Source organism: Puma concolor, chromosome A1, assembly GCF_028749965.1.
Source record: "Puma concolor isolate L17-30 chromosome A1, mPumCon1.1.hap2, whole genome shotgun sequence".
Classification (NCBI taxonomy): Eukaryota; Metazoa; Chordata; class Mammalia; order Carnivora; family Felidae; genus Puma; species Puma concolor.
Window position 1 is genome coordinate 104,726,304 of NC_141667.1, and position 16,554 is coordinate 104,742,857.

The 16,554-nt window shown below is 38.6% G+C and overlaps 1 protein-coding gene across 9 annotated transcripts in view; it reads right to left on the reverse strand.

Annotated features, from left to right (window-relative positions):
- Positions 1–14,611, reverse strand: part of CDK7 (cyclin dependent kinase 7) — an 88,580-nt gene extending 73,969 nt beyond the window's left edge. For 2 of the 9 annotated variants that reach the window (XM_086699638.1, XM_086699629.1), the window contains exons 1-6: positions 14,176–14,594; positions 13,781–13,840; positions 5,867–5,927; positions 4,896–4,963; positions 3,868–3,936; positions 867–977 (exon numbers count right to left, since the gene is read on the reverse strand). In XM_086699638.1, coding sequence (XP_086555764.1) covers positions 867–977; positions 3,868–3,936; positions 4,896–4,963; positions 5,867–5,927; positions 13,781–13,840; positions 14,176–14,241 — 435 coding nt within the window. In that variant the 5' untranslated portion in view covers positions 14,242–14,594. Of the gene's footprint in view, positions 1–866; positions 978–3,867; positions 3,937–4,895; positions 4,964–5,866; positions 5,928–13,780; positions 13,841–14,175 lie in introns of all 9 variants that reach the window. The other 7 variants (XM_086699650.1, XM_086699593.1, XM_086699601.1 and 4 more) reach the window with 7 other exon arrangements.
- Between the last annotated feature and the right edge of the window lie 1,943 nt (positions 14,612–16,554).

Sequence of the window (16,554 nt, forward strand, 5' to 3'; positions counted from 1 at the left end):
GTTTAGGATATGAGGATTACTGACTACAAATTATATATTCTCAGCTATTTATCTAAACAGAATATCTGGGCGCCTGGGTGGCGCAGTCGGTTAAGCGTCCGACTTCAGCCAGGTCACGATCTCGCGGTCCGTGAGTTCGAGCCCCGCGTCAGGCTCTGGGCTGATGGCTCAGAGCCTGGAGCCTGTTTCCGATTCTGCGTCTCCCTCTCTCTCTGCCCCTCCCCCGTTCATGCTCTGTCTCTCTCTGTCCCAAAAATAAATAAACGTTGGAAAAAAAAAAAATTAAAAAAAAAAAAAACAAAACAGAACATCTAAGAACATCTACCTATTAGATTATCAGTCTTGTTTCAATACCTGGATATTTCTAACAATGACTCAACTATTTCAGAAATTTTATTACTTCATAGATTTTTAGAGTTCTTAGAAATTTTGTTTTTCTAAAAAAATTTTAGGATTGTATACTTTAATCCAGATTCTCACTGTATTTTTTTTTCTGTCACAACAATACAGCACAAAGAACACTGGAGTTAACCCAAACATCTAGATTCTAATACTCTGCCAGTTACCAGCTACTGACCTTGAAAAAATACATATAACCTTGGTCAGGTGACTTAGCAACTTAGCTCTTCATCTATGAAAAAAATGAACTGGGCCTCTTCCATTTTTAAATTTCACATAGTATTTTAGAATCCTCATAGCACCACCTCCTGGAACAACTGAAGGGAACACAGAGGAAGAAGGTGGGATACAATGGGGTCCAGCTATATTTTTAACAATTTACATATTCAGACCATTTATGTAATAATTGGCTACATAAACCTTGACTAAAATATAAAGAATCGATCATACTTGGTTAAAAACCTTACCCTATGTAGAATCCAATGTTGATGTAAATATTCTAACCCTTGAAGAGTCATTAACATGTAGGCTTTGATGTGTGATGGTGTCAGCACTAGACTATTATCCTTTATTATCACCTGCAAAGCCGGTATATAATATACAATTATTCCAAATAAATTATATCACATAAAATCATTTACAGACATAAAATCAATTTATCCATTCTACAGAACAATCTCAAGAAAGACTACCTAACTCTCCTTAGGAAGCACTGTCAGAATTTCAAGTTACATGGTTAGGAAAAATATCTCTTCTGGTGCTTTCTCTCCTCCCGTTCTGTTTAAAAGGCACTAATAGTGAACATCTGTCGTTTTGCTTGCCCCAGGATGTACAGCCCCTTCTGATAACAGCATTCATCATTTGTTTGAATGTAAAACAGGACTGACTACTACCTGTGGCCTCTAGAACTAGATACAAGACCCAGGCACAGGCAACCACCAAACTGAAGCCTGTTATCCAGGACACTGGTTTAGGGATGGACATGTGATCCTAGCCAAGCTAATTAAAGAGGCCAAGTACTTCTGCTAGAATGAAAAAGGACAAAGTACCTTCTCTTTCTTTAGAGATTAATAAACTCTAAGGATCTGAGCCTGAAGTGCCTGAGTCACTATATTGAGAAATTAGGCACTATATTGAGAAGGAAGGCAACAAAGTAGAAAATAGAGCTAAGTTAAAGTCCAAGACTGAGTTCTGATGGCATTATTTGTGAACTGTACTTAAAGACAGTTTATTCCTAGATTTTTAAGTTATACTAGCTAAAAATTCCCATTTTATTTTTTTAGAAATCAGATTTGGATAAAAGGTATCCAAACTAGCAAGAAGAAATAACTTTGTTTGCAGATGACATACTACTATATATAGAAAACCCTAAAGATTCATAGTATTTAAAGAACCACTAGAGAGCCTAAATGTCCATCAACTGATGAATGGATAAAGAAATTGTGGTTCATATACACAATGGAGTACTACACGGCAATGAGAAAGAACGAAATATGGCCCTTTGTAGCAACGTGGATGGAACTGGAGAGTGTGATGCTAAGTGAAATAAGCCATACAGAGAAAGACAGATACCATATGTTTTCACTCTTATGTGGATCCTGAGAAACTTAACAGAAACCCATGGGGGAGGGGAAGGGAAAAAAAAAAAAAGAGGTTAGAGTGGGAGAGAGCCAAAGCATAAGAGACTCTTAAAAACTGAGAACAAACTGAGGGTTGATGGGGGGTGGGAGGGAGGGGCGGGTGGGTGATGGGTACTGAGGAGGGCACCTTTTGGGATGAGCACTGGGTGTTGTATGGAAATCAATTTGACAATAAATTTCATATATTGAAAAAAAATAAAAATAAAGAACTACTAGAACTGATAAGTGAATTCGGGAAAGTGGCAGGATACAAAATCAATATAGAGAAATCTGTTGCATATCTAAACACTAATATGGAAGTAGCAGAAAGAAAAATTAAGAGAACAATCCCATTTGCAAAAACAAAAAAAGAAATCAGATTCAGGTAAAATATGCCCTTTGTGGTGCATAGTTCCATGAGTTTTAACAAACATATCCAGTTGTGTAATCACTACCATAATCAAGGTAAGAGTTCTATAACCCTCACTCCCACCCCCAATCGCCTCAGGCCCCACTGTACCCAGTACTTCCCTCCACTCCAATCGTGGCCACAACTGATCCAATTTCTATTCCTTTAGTTTTGCCTTTGCCATAATATCACATAAATAGAATCATATAATACATAGCCTTTCGAACCTGGGTTCTTTCATTTAGTACAATGCATTTGAGATTTCTCTATACTGTTGCTTAATTGAGTAGTTAATTTCTTTTTATTCCCGAACAGTATTCCATTATATAGATATACCACAGTTTGTTTATATATTCACTATACAAAAGTGAGTACTGGATTGTTTCCAATTTGGGCAATAATGAATAAAGCTAAACATCTGTGTACCAACTGATTTCTGTGTAGACAGGTTTTTGTTTCTCTTGAATGCCTAGCAGTGGTATTGCGAGATCGTACTTTATGTGTGTATTTAACTGTTTAGGAAACTGCCAAACTATTTTCCAAACTGGCTGTACCATTTTGCATTCTCACCAGCAGCATATGAGACTTTCAGTTGTTCAACATCCCTGGATTGTCAATTTTTGAGATTCAATTAATATTAAGAAAAACCGTAACATTTTAATTTCTCAAAAACAAAAATTTGGCTTTCAAAAAGATGATATTCTGTAATAATATGGAAATTCTGAAAGACCTGATATTCATTTATCTAAAAATAATGTCAATAAAGTATAGGGAACTTGGTCAACAAAAATGCTTTGAAATCCAAATCTCTGTATCTAACACTGGGAATATGGCTAAATGACTCAAAAGATCTTTCACTTAAGAATACTGGGGCACCCGGGTGGCTTAGCCAATTAAGCGTCCAACTTCGGCTCAGGTCATGATCTCGAGGTCTGTGAGTGTGAGCCCTGTGTCGGATTGTGCACTGACAGTGTAGAGCCTGGAGCCTGCTTTGGATTCTGTGTATCCTTCTCTCTGCCCCTCCCCCACTCACGCTCTGCCTGTGTCTCAAAAATAAACAAACATTAAAAGAAAAAAAAAAAGAGTACATTCACATTTAGGGGTGCCTGGGTGGCTTAGTCAATTAAGCGTCTGATTTCTGATTGTGACTTAGGTCATGATCTCACAGTTGTGAGACTGAGCCCCAAGTAGAGCTTTCAGCTGGCTCTGGAGCCCACTTGAGATTCTCTATCTCACTCTCCATCTGACTCTACCCTGTGTGCTCAAACACAAATGCTCTCTTTCTCTCTGTCATTCTGGTGGGGGCGGGGGAGTACATTCACATTTCAACAAAATTAAGCATTCCTTTGACTAACAGTATCTTTAAACATAGAAAATAAACATTTAGGTTCTCTTTTGATTTAGAGAGAAAAAAAATTTCTCTACGAATCTTAATCTTACCTCCAGATCAGTTTCCATAAAATCAAAGACAAGGCTAATATTAGATTTATGTCCAAACGCATCAAGGAGCTGCAAAGCAGTATTAAAAAAAAAAGATCAAAATCTGATTCTCTATTAAATACTTGAAAATTATACCAACCCAAGTAATTTCAAAAAATTTAAACTAGCATTGGACTGCTGATATTTCCCTGTTAAATTTGAATTATTTTATTAAATTTGACATCTATCCTTTTTCCCCCCTAGGAATTAGTACTTTGAAGCACAAAAATACTAAACTTTAATATTTTTAAAAAGTCACTAGGAGTCCCTGCGTGGCTCAGTTGGTTAAGTGTCTGATTCTTGATTTCAGCTCAGATCATGATTTCAGGGTCATGAGATCCAGCCTCGCATCAGGTTCTGTGCTGAGCATGGAGCCTGCTTGAAAATGTCTATCTACCCCTCTCCTGCTCACGTGCTCTCTCTCTCTCTCTCAAATAAATAAACAAACATTTTTTAAAAAGTCACTAACTACTTAAATTCTCCTCCAAAATTTTCAGTTATAATTAAGAAATCATTAATGAAAATCTCACCTCAGTCTCTAATTCAGAAAAATTACCATGCTCAGTATTTAAGAAAATCCTATAAATAGCAGTGGCAGCTATCATTCATTATATGCCATCTCTATGCCAGGCACTATTTTCCAGGTACTTTGCACACATTCAATAAATTAACTAGTCTCGCAACAACCCTATGAGGTAGAAATTATGGCACAGAGTCGTAGGGAGCTTACTCAAGCTTATGCATGTTAGAGCTCTCTAGGCTTCAAAATAATTTTTGACAAAATTAAATTTATTTCATCAGTTATACGGTTTTAAAGACACTGCCTCCAGTCCAATTAGAACAAAAAATACATTTTGGCATGATAAACTTTTAAGCTTTTTTACAAGGCTCACCTAAAACAACTCATCTTGCTGAGCCTTCAATCAACAACTACCACATTCAGAAATGGCAGGGTCCCATATCCCAGAAACAATGTAGATCATACTCACACCAATTATATTTGGATGACTTAGCTCCTGTAATAATTTTATCTCTCTTAAGGCTGTTCTATTTATACCTATATAAAAAAGCAGAGCAAAATGTGAAAAGCAATTCTGAAGTCTCATATCTTCTTACAAACATTTTTTGGGGAAAGGTTAGTCTTTTGGGGAATAGATATGCATATTCTACAGAAAAATAAGGGCTACTTTGCCAATTTTTATGACATCTGGTTTTCTTTTATACTGTTTTATTTTGAAATTAGCTTCACACAGACTATGATAAATGATGACAAAAAGTATTCACTTTGCAGCATATCACTTTAGAAGACTGCTGGAATAACAGGTGTCAGCTTGTAACATGAAGACAATATGTCAAGAGCTTCCTCCTTCTTACATTATGAATATTAGCAACAGATTCTTGATGGTAACAGCAAAACAATGGTAAGACAGTATCTTTCCCAAAACAAAAGATAGAATTCCTAATTTAAAATAAGATCTGGTACTAGCTGTTAAATAGATGATGGATCCTTTTTATAAAGACTAGTTCTTGATGACTAAATCAGACTTAACACTATAGCACACAAGGGTGTGGAAGGGATAAAGATATTTTCCTCCATACATTTATTCCAGAGTGAGTTTTCTGTACTTCTATGAAGCTATATCCTGAATTTTTAAAGTAATTAAAAGCTAAGATAAAAAATAAACTGCTTACAACAACACGTTAAACAGTAATGACCACTGCAAGACAAGCCACTGATAAATAACTTTGCTATGTTCCATTTACTCAGATGACTTGAGTGACTTACATGACTCTTAACAACCAAATGGTGGATATCACCGATATCCTGTCTCTATCCTGAGTCTACTCTTCTAGCACCCTGCAAAAACTCTACCCAGAGCCACTTAGAACGCTAATACTTGAACTTCCTCAGTGAGAAGAAAAACTTACCCTGTTTGGTCAGATTACATTAAATACTCACCATCTTTAGCTTCTGATCTATGTCCAAGTTTAATCTGGTAGAGGGGGAAAAAAAACAAACACTAAAAATGTGTTAAATTATTTTACACTTCATGAGTAAAATACAAACACTTCAAATACATAGCCACAGTAAAAACAGGCAGCAACTTACATGTAGCTAGTAAGCAAGAAGAGAGTCGAAATCACTAATTTCAAAAGCAAAATTAACAATATAAGAAAAGATCAAGTACCTACCATTCCTCACTCTTTAAGTTTTTAAGTTATACATTCAAATAATGGACTTAAGAAAATAAATGTCTCCTGTATCTTTGCAAGATTAAATGTGGAAAAGTAACTGAGGGCATCCTGATTAACAAACAAAAATATCACTTCAAGGTAGCCTATTTGGGAGGAAATACATAACATATAAACATAAAATAACATGTTTTAAAAAAATGTTTATGTATTTTTTTTGAGACAGAGGGCGCACGCAAGTGGGGGAGGGGCAGAGAGAGGAAGACAAAGGATTCAAAGGCTGCTACGTGCTGACAGCAGTGAGCCCAATATAGGGCGCAAACTCAAGATGCAAGAGACCATGACCTGCGCCGAAGTCGGATGCACAACCAACCAAATAAGCAACCCTGGAGCCTCTAAAGTAACATGTTTATTAATATGCCCAATAATATGCTCTTAGGGCAACAGTTTCTAAAAAGCAAAATTACAAATTAGGAATACAAAAAATGGTTCAACTGTTGTTACCATTAATAAGTGTAACAATAAAAAAATAAGTATAACAAATTGCATTAATAGGTTCAGGCTTACACCAGTCTCTTACTCACTGCTTTATACAATGACTAAATGCAATCAAGAATACTAAAAAACAAAACAAAACAAAATAAAAAAGAACAACTACTTCTGAAAAAGCTATTGTACCTAAAAAACTAAATACAAACTGATTGCGGCCACTGTGGAAAACAGTACAGAAGTTCCTCAAAAAATTAAAAATACAATTACCACAGGATCCAGTAATTTCACTACTGGGTATTTACCTACCTAAAGAATATGAAAACACTAATTCAAAAAGATATATGCACCCCTGTGTTAACTGCAACATTATTTACAAAAGCCCAACTACAGAAGCAACTCAAGTGCCCAAGTGTCCATCTATAGATGAATAATAAAGATGTGGTACATATATTCACAATAGACTATTACTCGGCCACAAAAAAGAAAAGAATGAAATCCTGCCATTTACAACAACATGGATGGATCTAGAGGCTATAACACTAAGTGAAATAAGTAAGAGAAAGACAAATACCGTATGATTCCTCTCATACATGGAATTTAAGAAGCAAAACAAACTCAAATAAAAAAGGAGACAAAAACCAAGAAACAGACTCTTAACTACAGAGAACAAAGAGAGAAGGTAGGGAGACTGGGTGAAATAGGTTAAGGGGATTAAGAGTACACTTATGATAAACCGTGAGTTACGTATAGAATTGTTGAGTCACTATATTGTACATCAGAAACTAATGCAACAGTGTATGTTAGCTATACTGGAATTAAAAAAATAAGATTCTTGACAACGATAAAAAATATAGATTAACAGACATAGAAAGACATCTCCCTATAATACTACAGACACAACTTTTTACGTAAAGATAGACTAGTATAGCATCAAAAAATCTAAGGCACTTTAGGAATAAATCTAACAACAGATGTGCTAAGCCTTCCAAAACTAAATTATAAAAGAATATTAAAACATGCTTAAAAATGAGACCAAAATAAACAAATGGCACATTCATGGACAGCAAAACTCAGTACTATCATAAATATACCAAATACATAAATTTTCTTTAAGTTCAATGCAACCAAATCCAAATCTCAACAGCATTTTTTAAAGAACAGTGACAGGGGCACCTGGGTGTCTCAGGTCATGAACTCACAGCTCATGAGTTCAAGCCCCACATCGGGCTCTGTGCTGACACCTCAGAGCCTGGAGCCTGCTTCGGATTCTGTCTCCCTCTCTCTCTGTTCCACCTCCGCTGGAGCTCTGCTTCTCTCTCTCTCTCTCTCTCTCCCAAAAATAAAGATTACAAAAATTTTAGAAAGAAAGAAAGAAAGAAAGAAAGAAAGAAAGAAAGAAAGAAAGAAAGATGACAGATCGATTCTAAATTCTACATGGAATATTAAAGAGCTAAGAACAATTTTAAAAATTATTAATTTTCTGAATTAAAAAAAATTTTTTTTAATTTATTTTTGAGAGAAAGAGACAGAGCAAGCAAGGGAGGGACAGAGAGAGAGGGAGACACAGAATCTGAAACAGGCTCCAGGCTCTGAGGTGTCAGCACAGAGGTGGACGTGGGGCTTGAACTCATGAACCACGAGATCACAACCTGAGCCGAAGTCGGACACTTAACCGACTGAGCCAGGAAGGTGCCCCTAAAATTATTACATTTTCCAACCACAGTAAAAATATATTAGTTTCATGAAGTCATCTACTTCATCACCCAGATTAAACAATTATCAGGATTTTGCCACGCTTATTTCATTATTATAGTTTTTAAAATGTTTACTTACTTTTTTTAATGTTTGAGGGAGAGACAAAGCGCGAGTGGTAGAGGGGCACAGATAGAGGGAGAAAGAATCCGAAGCAGGCTCCAGGCTCCGAGCATTCAGCACAGAGCCCAATGCCAGGCTCAAACTCAAGAACCTCAACATCACCACTTGAAGCCAAAGTCAGAGACTTAACCAACTGAGCCACCCAGGTGCCTCAATGTTTATTTGTGAGAGAGAGAGAGAGTATGCTAGCGCATGCAGGTGGTGGAAGGGCAGAGAGAGGGAAAAGAGGAATCCAAGCAGGCTCCATGCTGACAGCAGAGAGCCCAACATGGGGCTCGAACTCGCCAACCATGAGATCATGATCTCAACCAAGTTGAATGCTCAACCTACTGAGCCACTCAGGTGACCCTCACTTACTACATCATTAATCTCTGTCCCCCTTTCTGTTGGCTAAAATGTTTTATAACAAACCTCACATTTCATGTCATTTCATCCCCATGTACTTAAGTAGGCACCTCTAAAATACGGACATTTTCTTACATATGCAAAATGCTATTTCATACCTACAAAATTATTAATAATGCCTCAGCACCATGTAATATCTAATTCATATGAAATTCTGATTGTCAGAAATTTCCCAAGGGGCAGATAAAGTAGACAAGGTAATTTTGAAGAAAAACAGGTATGTGCAACTTACCAGATTTCAAGCCTTTTTATAAGGCAGTAATAATTAAAGACACTATAGTACTTGAGCAAGGATGGAAAAAAACCAATCAATGGAAAAAAAGTACGGTGCCCAGAAACAGATCCAAGTGTATAATGGAACATGGCATTACAACTAAATGCAGAACTTCGTGTTACAACTCACCAGGAAAAGGACAGACTATCAATTATGCTGGGTCAGCAAGGAAAAAAAACTGGATCCTCATATTACACAAAATAGAAAAATTAACTCCAGATGGAACAAAGACCTAAGTGTGAAAAGCAGTATTTTAAAATATTTAGTAAATAGAATCCTTTACAAACTGGAGGTTGGCAAGCATACAAAATGGAAACCCATGAAGGAAAAAAATGGACAAATTCAACCAGAACAGAATTCTAAATTTCTGTGCTTCAGAAGATACCATATATAAACTAAAAGTCTAGTTGAAGACTGGGAGATGATATCTGTAGTTTGTATTTCTGACAAAGGGTCAATGCCCAGAATATATAAAGAATTCCACCAAATCAACAGGAAGGAAAAAATGTAAGCAAGCTAACAGAAAAACTCATAGGAGAAAGTCTAAAAAGTTAATAAATGTAAGAAAGAATGATCAATCTAAATGGTAATCAGAGAAATTGAAACAATTATTTTAAACAATTAATTTAAACAATCATATACTATTTCTGATGCAGGTAATTGACAAATGTTGTAAAATCTGACAATACAAATATGATAAGAATGTGGGGAGGAGGTCAAACTAGTCCAACCACTTTGAAGAGCAATCTAACAATATGTGGTGAGGCTGATGCTATATATTCCCTAAAAGAATAATAATTCATAGTTGGCTTCAAATAAGGATATATTCTCTAAAGAAACTCACATGAATAGGAATGTCTATAGAGCTATTTTAAGGGAAATCATAAAGACAACAAAACAGCCTAAATGTTTATCAACAAGAATTTGGATGGGCAAATTTTACTGTAGTCATATGATGAAATCTAATCACCAATGATCATAAATAAACCAGATCTACAGTATCCATGTAGAAGATTTCAGAAATAATGCTGAATCAGAAAAACAAACTGCAAAAGAAAATTTATATATGGGGGTTAGGCAGGCAGGCAGGCAGCCAGCAAGTAAACAAAATACTCCAAAAGGCCACTAATACAGGATTGGTTAAATAAATTGGGAAACATAAATTCAGTATGATCTGTTTAAAAAGATGAGGTAGAGACCAATGCTATTTTATAAATTTCAGTAGAAATTAAATATTCCACTTACCTCTATGACATCTTAAAAGTCCAAGATACAATAGGTGAAAGAATACAGAATATTCATTTTTTGTAAAATTAGGCACACATGTTAGTAAATGAATGAGTAAAAATTTTGAGTGTTGGGAGGGGAAGGTCCAAAAACATCAAATCTATAGCAGAAAGAATGCCTAAAACGAGGTTGGGGTGGGGGGGGTCTCAAGAAATAACGATGTAAGCAAATTATTTAATGAAACAGAAATAAGTAAATACCAGAAAGGGGTGCCTGGATGGCTCAATAGGTGGAACATGTGACTCTTGATCTCAGGGTTGTGAGTTCAAGCCCCAAGTTGGGTATAGAGATTGCTTAAAAAGAAGCGAATTTTGGGGCCCCCAGGTGGCTTGGTTGGTTAAGCATCCAACTTTGGCTCAGGTCATGATCTCGTGGTTTGTGGGTTTGAGCCCCACGTCAGGCTCTGGGCTGACAGCTCAGAGCCTGGAGCCTGATTCGGATTCTGTGTCTCACTCTCTCTCTGCCCCTCCCCTACTTGCACTCTGTCTCTCTCACTCTCTTTTATCAAAAATAAATAAACATTTAAAAAAAAAAAAAGTAAATACCAGAGGCAAATTATAGGAGTTGAAAGTGATTGCTCCAAGGAGTGAAAAACAGGGTTAGAAGAGTCAAGCACCTTAAAAAGCCTTGGCCTTTTATTTTAAAACCACAAAGATGTATTACTGGAAATAAAAATTAAATGTAAAGGAGCACCTGGCTGGTTCAGTAGGAAAAGCATGTAACTCCTGATCCTGGGATGGTGAGTCAAGCCTTATACTTACTGGGTGGCAGAAATTACTTAAACATAATATTAAAAAAATAAATGTACGGGCACCTGGGTGGCCCAGTCGGTTGAGCATCTGACTCTTGATTTTGGCTCAGGTCTTTATCCCGATGTAGTGGAATCGAGTCCTGCATCGGGCTCCACACTGAGAGTAGAGCCTGCATAAGACATTTTCTCTCTCTCTCTCCCACTGCCCCTCTCCCTTGCTCTCTCTCTCTCTCTCTCAAAATTAAAGAAATAATAATAAATAAATAAAAGAAGATTCCACTGTGAGTCACCGTCAAGGGGTAAAAGTCTATCAAATAGAAACAGGATGGATTTTAAATCCTAACTTATGTTAAAAACAAGCAAAAAAAAACCCCAAACAAAACAAACCCCACTAGGATTTTCAGACAACTACAGAACTCAATATACTAACACTGAAGGAATTATATCAATGTGGTTAATCATTTTTATTTTTTATTTATAGTTTTTAATGTCTTATTTTATTTTTTTTTTTTAATTTTTTTTTCAACGTTTATTTATTTTTGGGACAGAGAGAGACAGAGCATGAACGGGGGAGGGGCAGAGAGAGAGGGAGACACAGAATTGGAAACAGGCTCCAGGCTCTGAGCCATCAGCCCAGAGCCTGACGTGGGGCTCGAACTCCCGGACCGCGAGATCGTGACCTGACTGAAGTCGGACGCTTAACCGACTGTGCCACCCAGGCGCCCCGATTATTTTATTTTTGAGAGAGAGCATGTATGCGTGAGCACGGGAGCATTAGAGAGAGAGAGAGAGAGAGAGAGAGAGGCGATCCAAAGCAGGCTCTGCACTGACAGCACAGAGCCCAATGCCAGGCTCAAACTCACAAACTGCAAGATCATGACCTGAGCTAAGTTGGACGCTTAACTGACTGAGCCACCCAGGCACCCCAGGTTAATACATTTTTAATAAATGTCTACAAAACTACTGGCCACAGACCAAAGTATTATTTGAGTGGAAGTAGACACACAATAAGTTGATAGATAAGAGGACTTCAGATTTTGATAAATGTTATGAAGATAACGGAGAAATATGGCAAAGAAGACAAGGGTGACCAGTGAAGGCCTCTATGTGGAACAGACATGTGAGTGAGTTTTCAAGATTAGGAATCAGTCATGCCAAGTTTTAGAGGAAAAATATGCTAACCAGAAGGCAGCATATGATGCTGCAATGATCCTAGGAACGAACTGAATTTAATGTGTTCAAGGGACAGAAAGGTCAGTGGGGCTAGAATATAGTGAACCACGGGTAGAAATAAAAACATCACTTTAGAAAGGGTCAGAATAGATTAGGCTTTTACACAGGAGTAGCTACAGTGCTGGATTACAGAACATAAATTGGGAAATGAAGCGGAGAGAAGCCAGAAAAAGTGAAAAGACAAAAATAGCAAAAATAACTGTGCAAAGGGAGATAGGAAGTCAGGTATTAAATGAATCAGGGGGATATGCTTCAAAGGAGTTAGGAATTTTGAAGGAGAAACAGATTCAAACAGCAACAGGAACAATAAGAAGGTGGAGATCACCTCCCCCAACAGGACCTGAAATGTGACAACAGCCTCTCTTTCAGAGGGTTACTGATTTCAGTAGCACAGGAAAGAACATGCAACCTGGCATCAAAACACCTGGACTGAAATTCTAGTTTTATCAGTTAGGATCTGTGTCAGCTTGACGAGTTACTTAATCTTTCTTAGCTCAGGTATCTCAGGTATTATATAGGGATACTTTATTTCACATGGCTATTTTGAAGACTAAAAGAAAAAACGTAAGTGAAAGTGCCTGACATGTAGAAAATAAGCTAAATATGACTGAAGTTTCTTGAATGAATCCAAGTCAAAAAGCTACAAAAATAATTTTTTAAAATGATAATGATAATGCTCGTAAAAGCCTTACATGGAAAATCTGTACACAGAAAATACAAATGAGGGGCGCCTGGCGGGGGGGGGGGGCGGGGGGTGGGGTCCGGTTCAGACCATTAAGCTGTAGAACTTGATTGTGGCTCAGGTCATGATCACACGCTTTGTGAGTTCGAATCTGCTGACAGTACAGAGTCTACTTGAGATTCTTTTTCTCCCTCTCTCTGCCCCTCCTCCCCCTCTCAAAATAAACTTAATAAAAGAAAGAAAGAAAGAAAGAAAGAAAGAAAGAAAGAAAGAAAGAAAGAAAGAAAGAAAGAAAGAAAGAAAGAAAGAAAGAAAATACAGACGATGCACAAAATGGATGCAGGTGTGGCAGAAACGGTGACCTGGGAAGATAAGGATATTAAAATAGTTCTAAGGACCCAACAGATGAGTCCTTGTCCCCCTTGCCCACGTCTGAGTTTAAAAAGCACACGTAACATACAGCTTTCTCTTTATTTCAACTAATGGAACAACAACAAAAAACTAGTTCAACCCGAGTTCCATCTCGGAACACAAAATACTAATAAATTCTACCTTCCCCGAAAATGACATAAATAACTCCTCATGAGCAGAGTACGGTCAAGAGTAGTAAAAAGCCCATGCAAGAGCTCACACACACAGATATGCTCGGAGACTCCAGGAAAAATAACAGACGGTAACTCACTTTCTTAATGGCGACAATTTGGTTGGTGTTCTTGTCTCTGGCCTTGTAAACCGTGGCAAACTAGAGAGAAAAGCAGAAACAATCTAAGTTCGTGGGAGCTCTTTTGTGTTTGCCTTTTCACTTTTTCAGATCCGGAGAAGCAAACACCCCACGGCTGTTGAAGATGCGCGGCTGCTTGAAACGTGGCGAGGCGATAAACTGCCCGTTCCAGTCTATTCTTCAGAAAGGGAGGACCACTCGGGAGCTCTCCTCTAGGGTACACACACGGGCAGACTCGCCCAAAAAGAAGGAGAAGCCAGGCCAATCCTCTGACTTCCACCAGAAAACGTGCGAGTGTGTCAGGCGGCTCCGCGCTCTCGGCTCAGGCCCCCCCGAATCCCGCCCGGGAACCTCACCTGTCCCTCCCCGAGGAAGTCCAGTTTTTCATAACGCTTTGCTCGCGACTTCACGTCCACCGCCATCCGTCGCACGAAACACGACTCCAACTGTAAAAGGCGAGCTCCCGAGACAGCAGGAATTTAAAGCTACCTTAGAGCCTCCAACAGCCACTTCCGTTGACGGAGAGCCGACGCTTTACTAGCTCCGCCCCTACTTCCGGTTTGAGCTGGATGCTGCTAAGTCCAGCCAGAGCTTCCTCTACGGAAGCGGCGCGAGTCAGCCCTGTTGGCGTTTCTGCGTGGTCCGCGCCGCGTCTCGCTATAGCCTGCTGGTCCCGGAAGCGGAATGTTTTAGGTGGTGACTGTAACCCTGTAACCCTGTACGATTTTAAGTTAGCTATTTCCTTCACTACCGGAGACAGGTCAGCGTTCTGCTACGATGTTTGAGTTCGGGGCTTAATGTATGAGTGTGGAAGGCTTGACCTCTTTATTCCGAATCTCGCTTTCTGGTAACTGCGCAAGGGCGTCAGGGCGCCACGGTTGCTATGGACGCCTATCGTCGCAATCTCAGGTTACTTAGAAGAGAACCCAGTTCCTTAGGGCTGGCCAAGTGGCGTTCTTAGTTCAGTCCTTTGTAAAGAAGCACTACCGGGAGAAAAAATTCCAAGTCAGCTGAAGAATTTTGTACTGTGGAACAGACATCTGATCATCGGTTTTCTACTTTGTAGAATGGAAATAGGCTACATCATAAGTGGTTTTGAAGAGTAAATCAGATATCCAGAAAGTTTAGACATAGTAGGTACTTGTTAACTGTGAGCAGTACTCAACCTTGATTCGCATAAGTTTTCAACACATTAATTCACTATTCAGCGAATGTATATTGAGTGCTGACTATGTGCCAGGCTCTGAGAAATCAGGAGGGAAAAAGACAAGGAACCATGCTTTCCAATGGAAGGGGATAAAATACGGTACTCAGAATTCAGCGCTATAGAGATAATAAAGCAGGAAAAGGGATATAGTAGGGCTTGCAGTTTTAAATAGGTGTTAAAAGGGGAGCCTGGGTGGCTCAGTCGGTTAAGCGTGCGACTTCGGCTCAGGTCGTCATCTCTCAGTCCGTGAGTTTGAGCCCCACGTCGGGCTCTGGGCTGATGGCTCAGAGCCTGGAGCTTGCTTCCAATTCTGTGTCTCCCGCTCTCTCTGCCCCTCCCCCGTTCATGCTCTGTCTCTCTCTGTCTCAAAAATAAATTAAATAAATAAATAAATAAATAAAAGACATCACTGAAAAGACACTGCCAAAAAAAAAAAAAAAAAAGCCACTGTAGAGTTTTCAGCAAAGTAATGTGATCTGATTGCTTTAAAGTTCACTATGGCCCTTTACATTGACAGCAGTATAGACTTAAAGGGGCAAGAAAAAAATCAAGGCCTGTGAAAGAATTATTGCAGTAAGCTATGTAAGGTGGTATCATTTTGGCTTCTAGCCAATAAGATTTACTGACAGACTGGATATGGGTTGTGGGGGGAGGGAAAACAAAACAGGAATTCCAAGGTTTTGAGCTGGAGCATTTGTTGTTTCTAAGAGTTGCGAATATTCAGAGTTGAAAAAGGCAGCAGAATACCAACACTCATAATTTAGTCAAGGTAATGTAAAGGTTGAGTTCTTGCTCTGGATCTAGACTGCCTGCATTTGAGTACTGGCCCCACAAATATTCAATCACTAGATTTATTACTTGGGCAAAGTATTTACCTTTTGGTTCCTAGTTTCCAACTATTCATTGGGTTGCTGCAAGTCTTAAGTGACTTCACATTTCCAAAACCCTTAGAATAGGGTCTGACAGTGCTGTTTGTCATTGCGTAACTATTACTGGTCTCCTTCCAGCTCTTTGTCACTTGGGTTTTTATTGAGCTCTGATATGTTCATAGGCAAACTTCTCATACATTACACAAACACACCATCTTTACCATTGTCTCTTAATTGTGTCAAGTCATACCTAATAATATATGGGAATCACAGAATTTAAAGTTCCCTCGGGGCGCCTGGGTGGCGCAGTCGGTTAAGCGTCCGACTTCAGCCAGGTCACGATCCCGCGGTCCGTGAGTTCGAGCCCCGCGTCAGGCTCTGGGCTGATGGCTCGGAGCCTGGAGCCTGTTTCCGATTCTGTGTCTCCCTCTCTCTCTGCCCCTCCCCCGTTCATGCTCTGTCTCTCTCTGTCCCAAAAATAAATAAAAAACGTTGAAAAAAAAAAAATTAAAAAAAAAAAATAAAGTTCCCTCAAAGTTCCCTCACTTTAATAGTAATTTAACCTCACTTGTAGTAGCAATAAGCTAAGTAGTGAGCTAAATGTGATGATACACCTGTGAGGCTAGAGGCTCCGAAGTATATCATGGCATATGAATTGA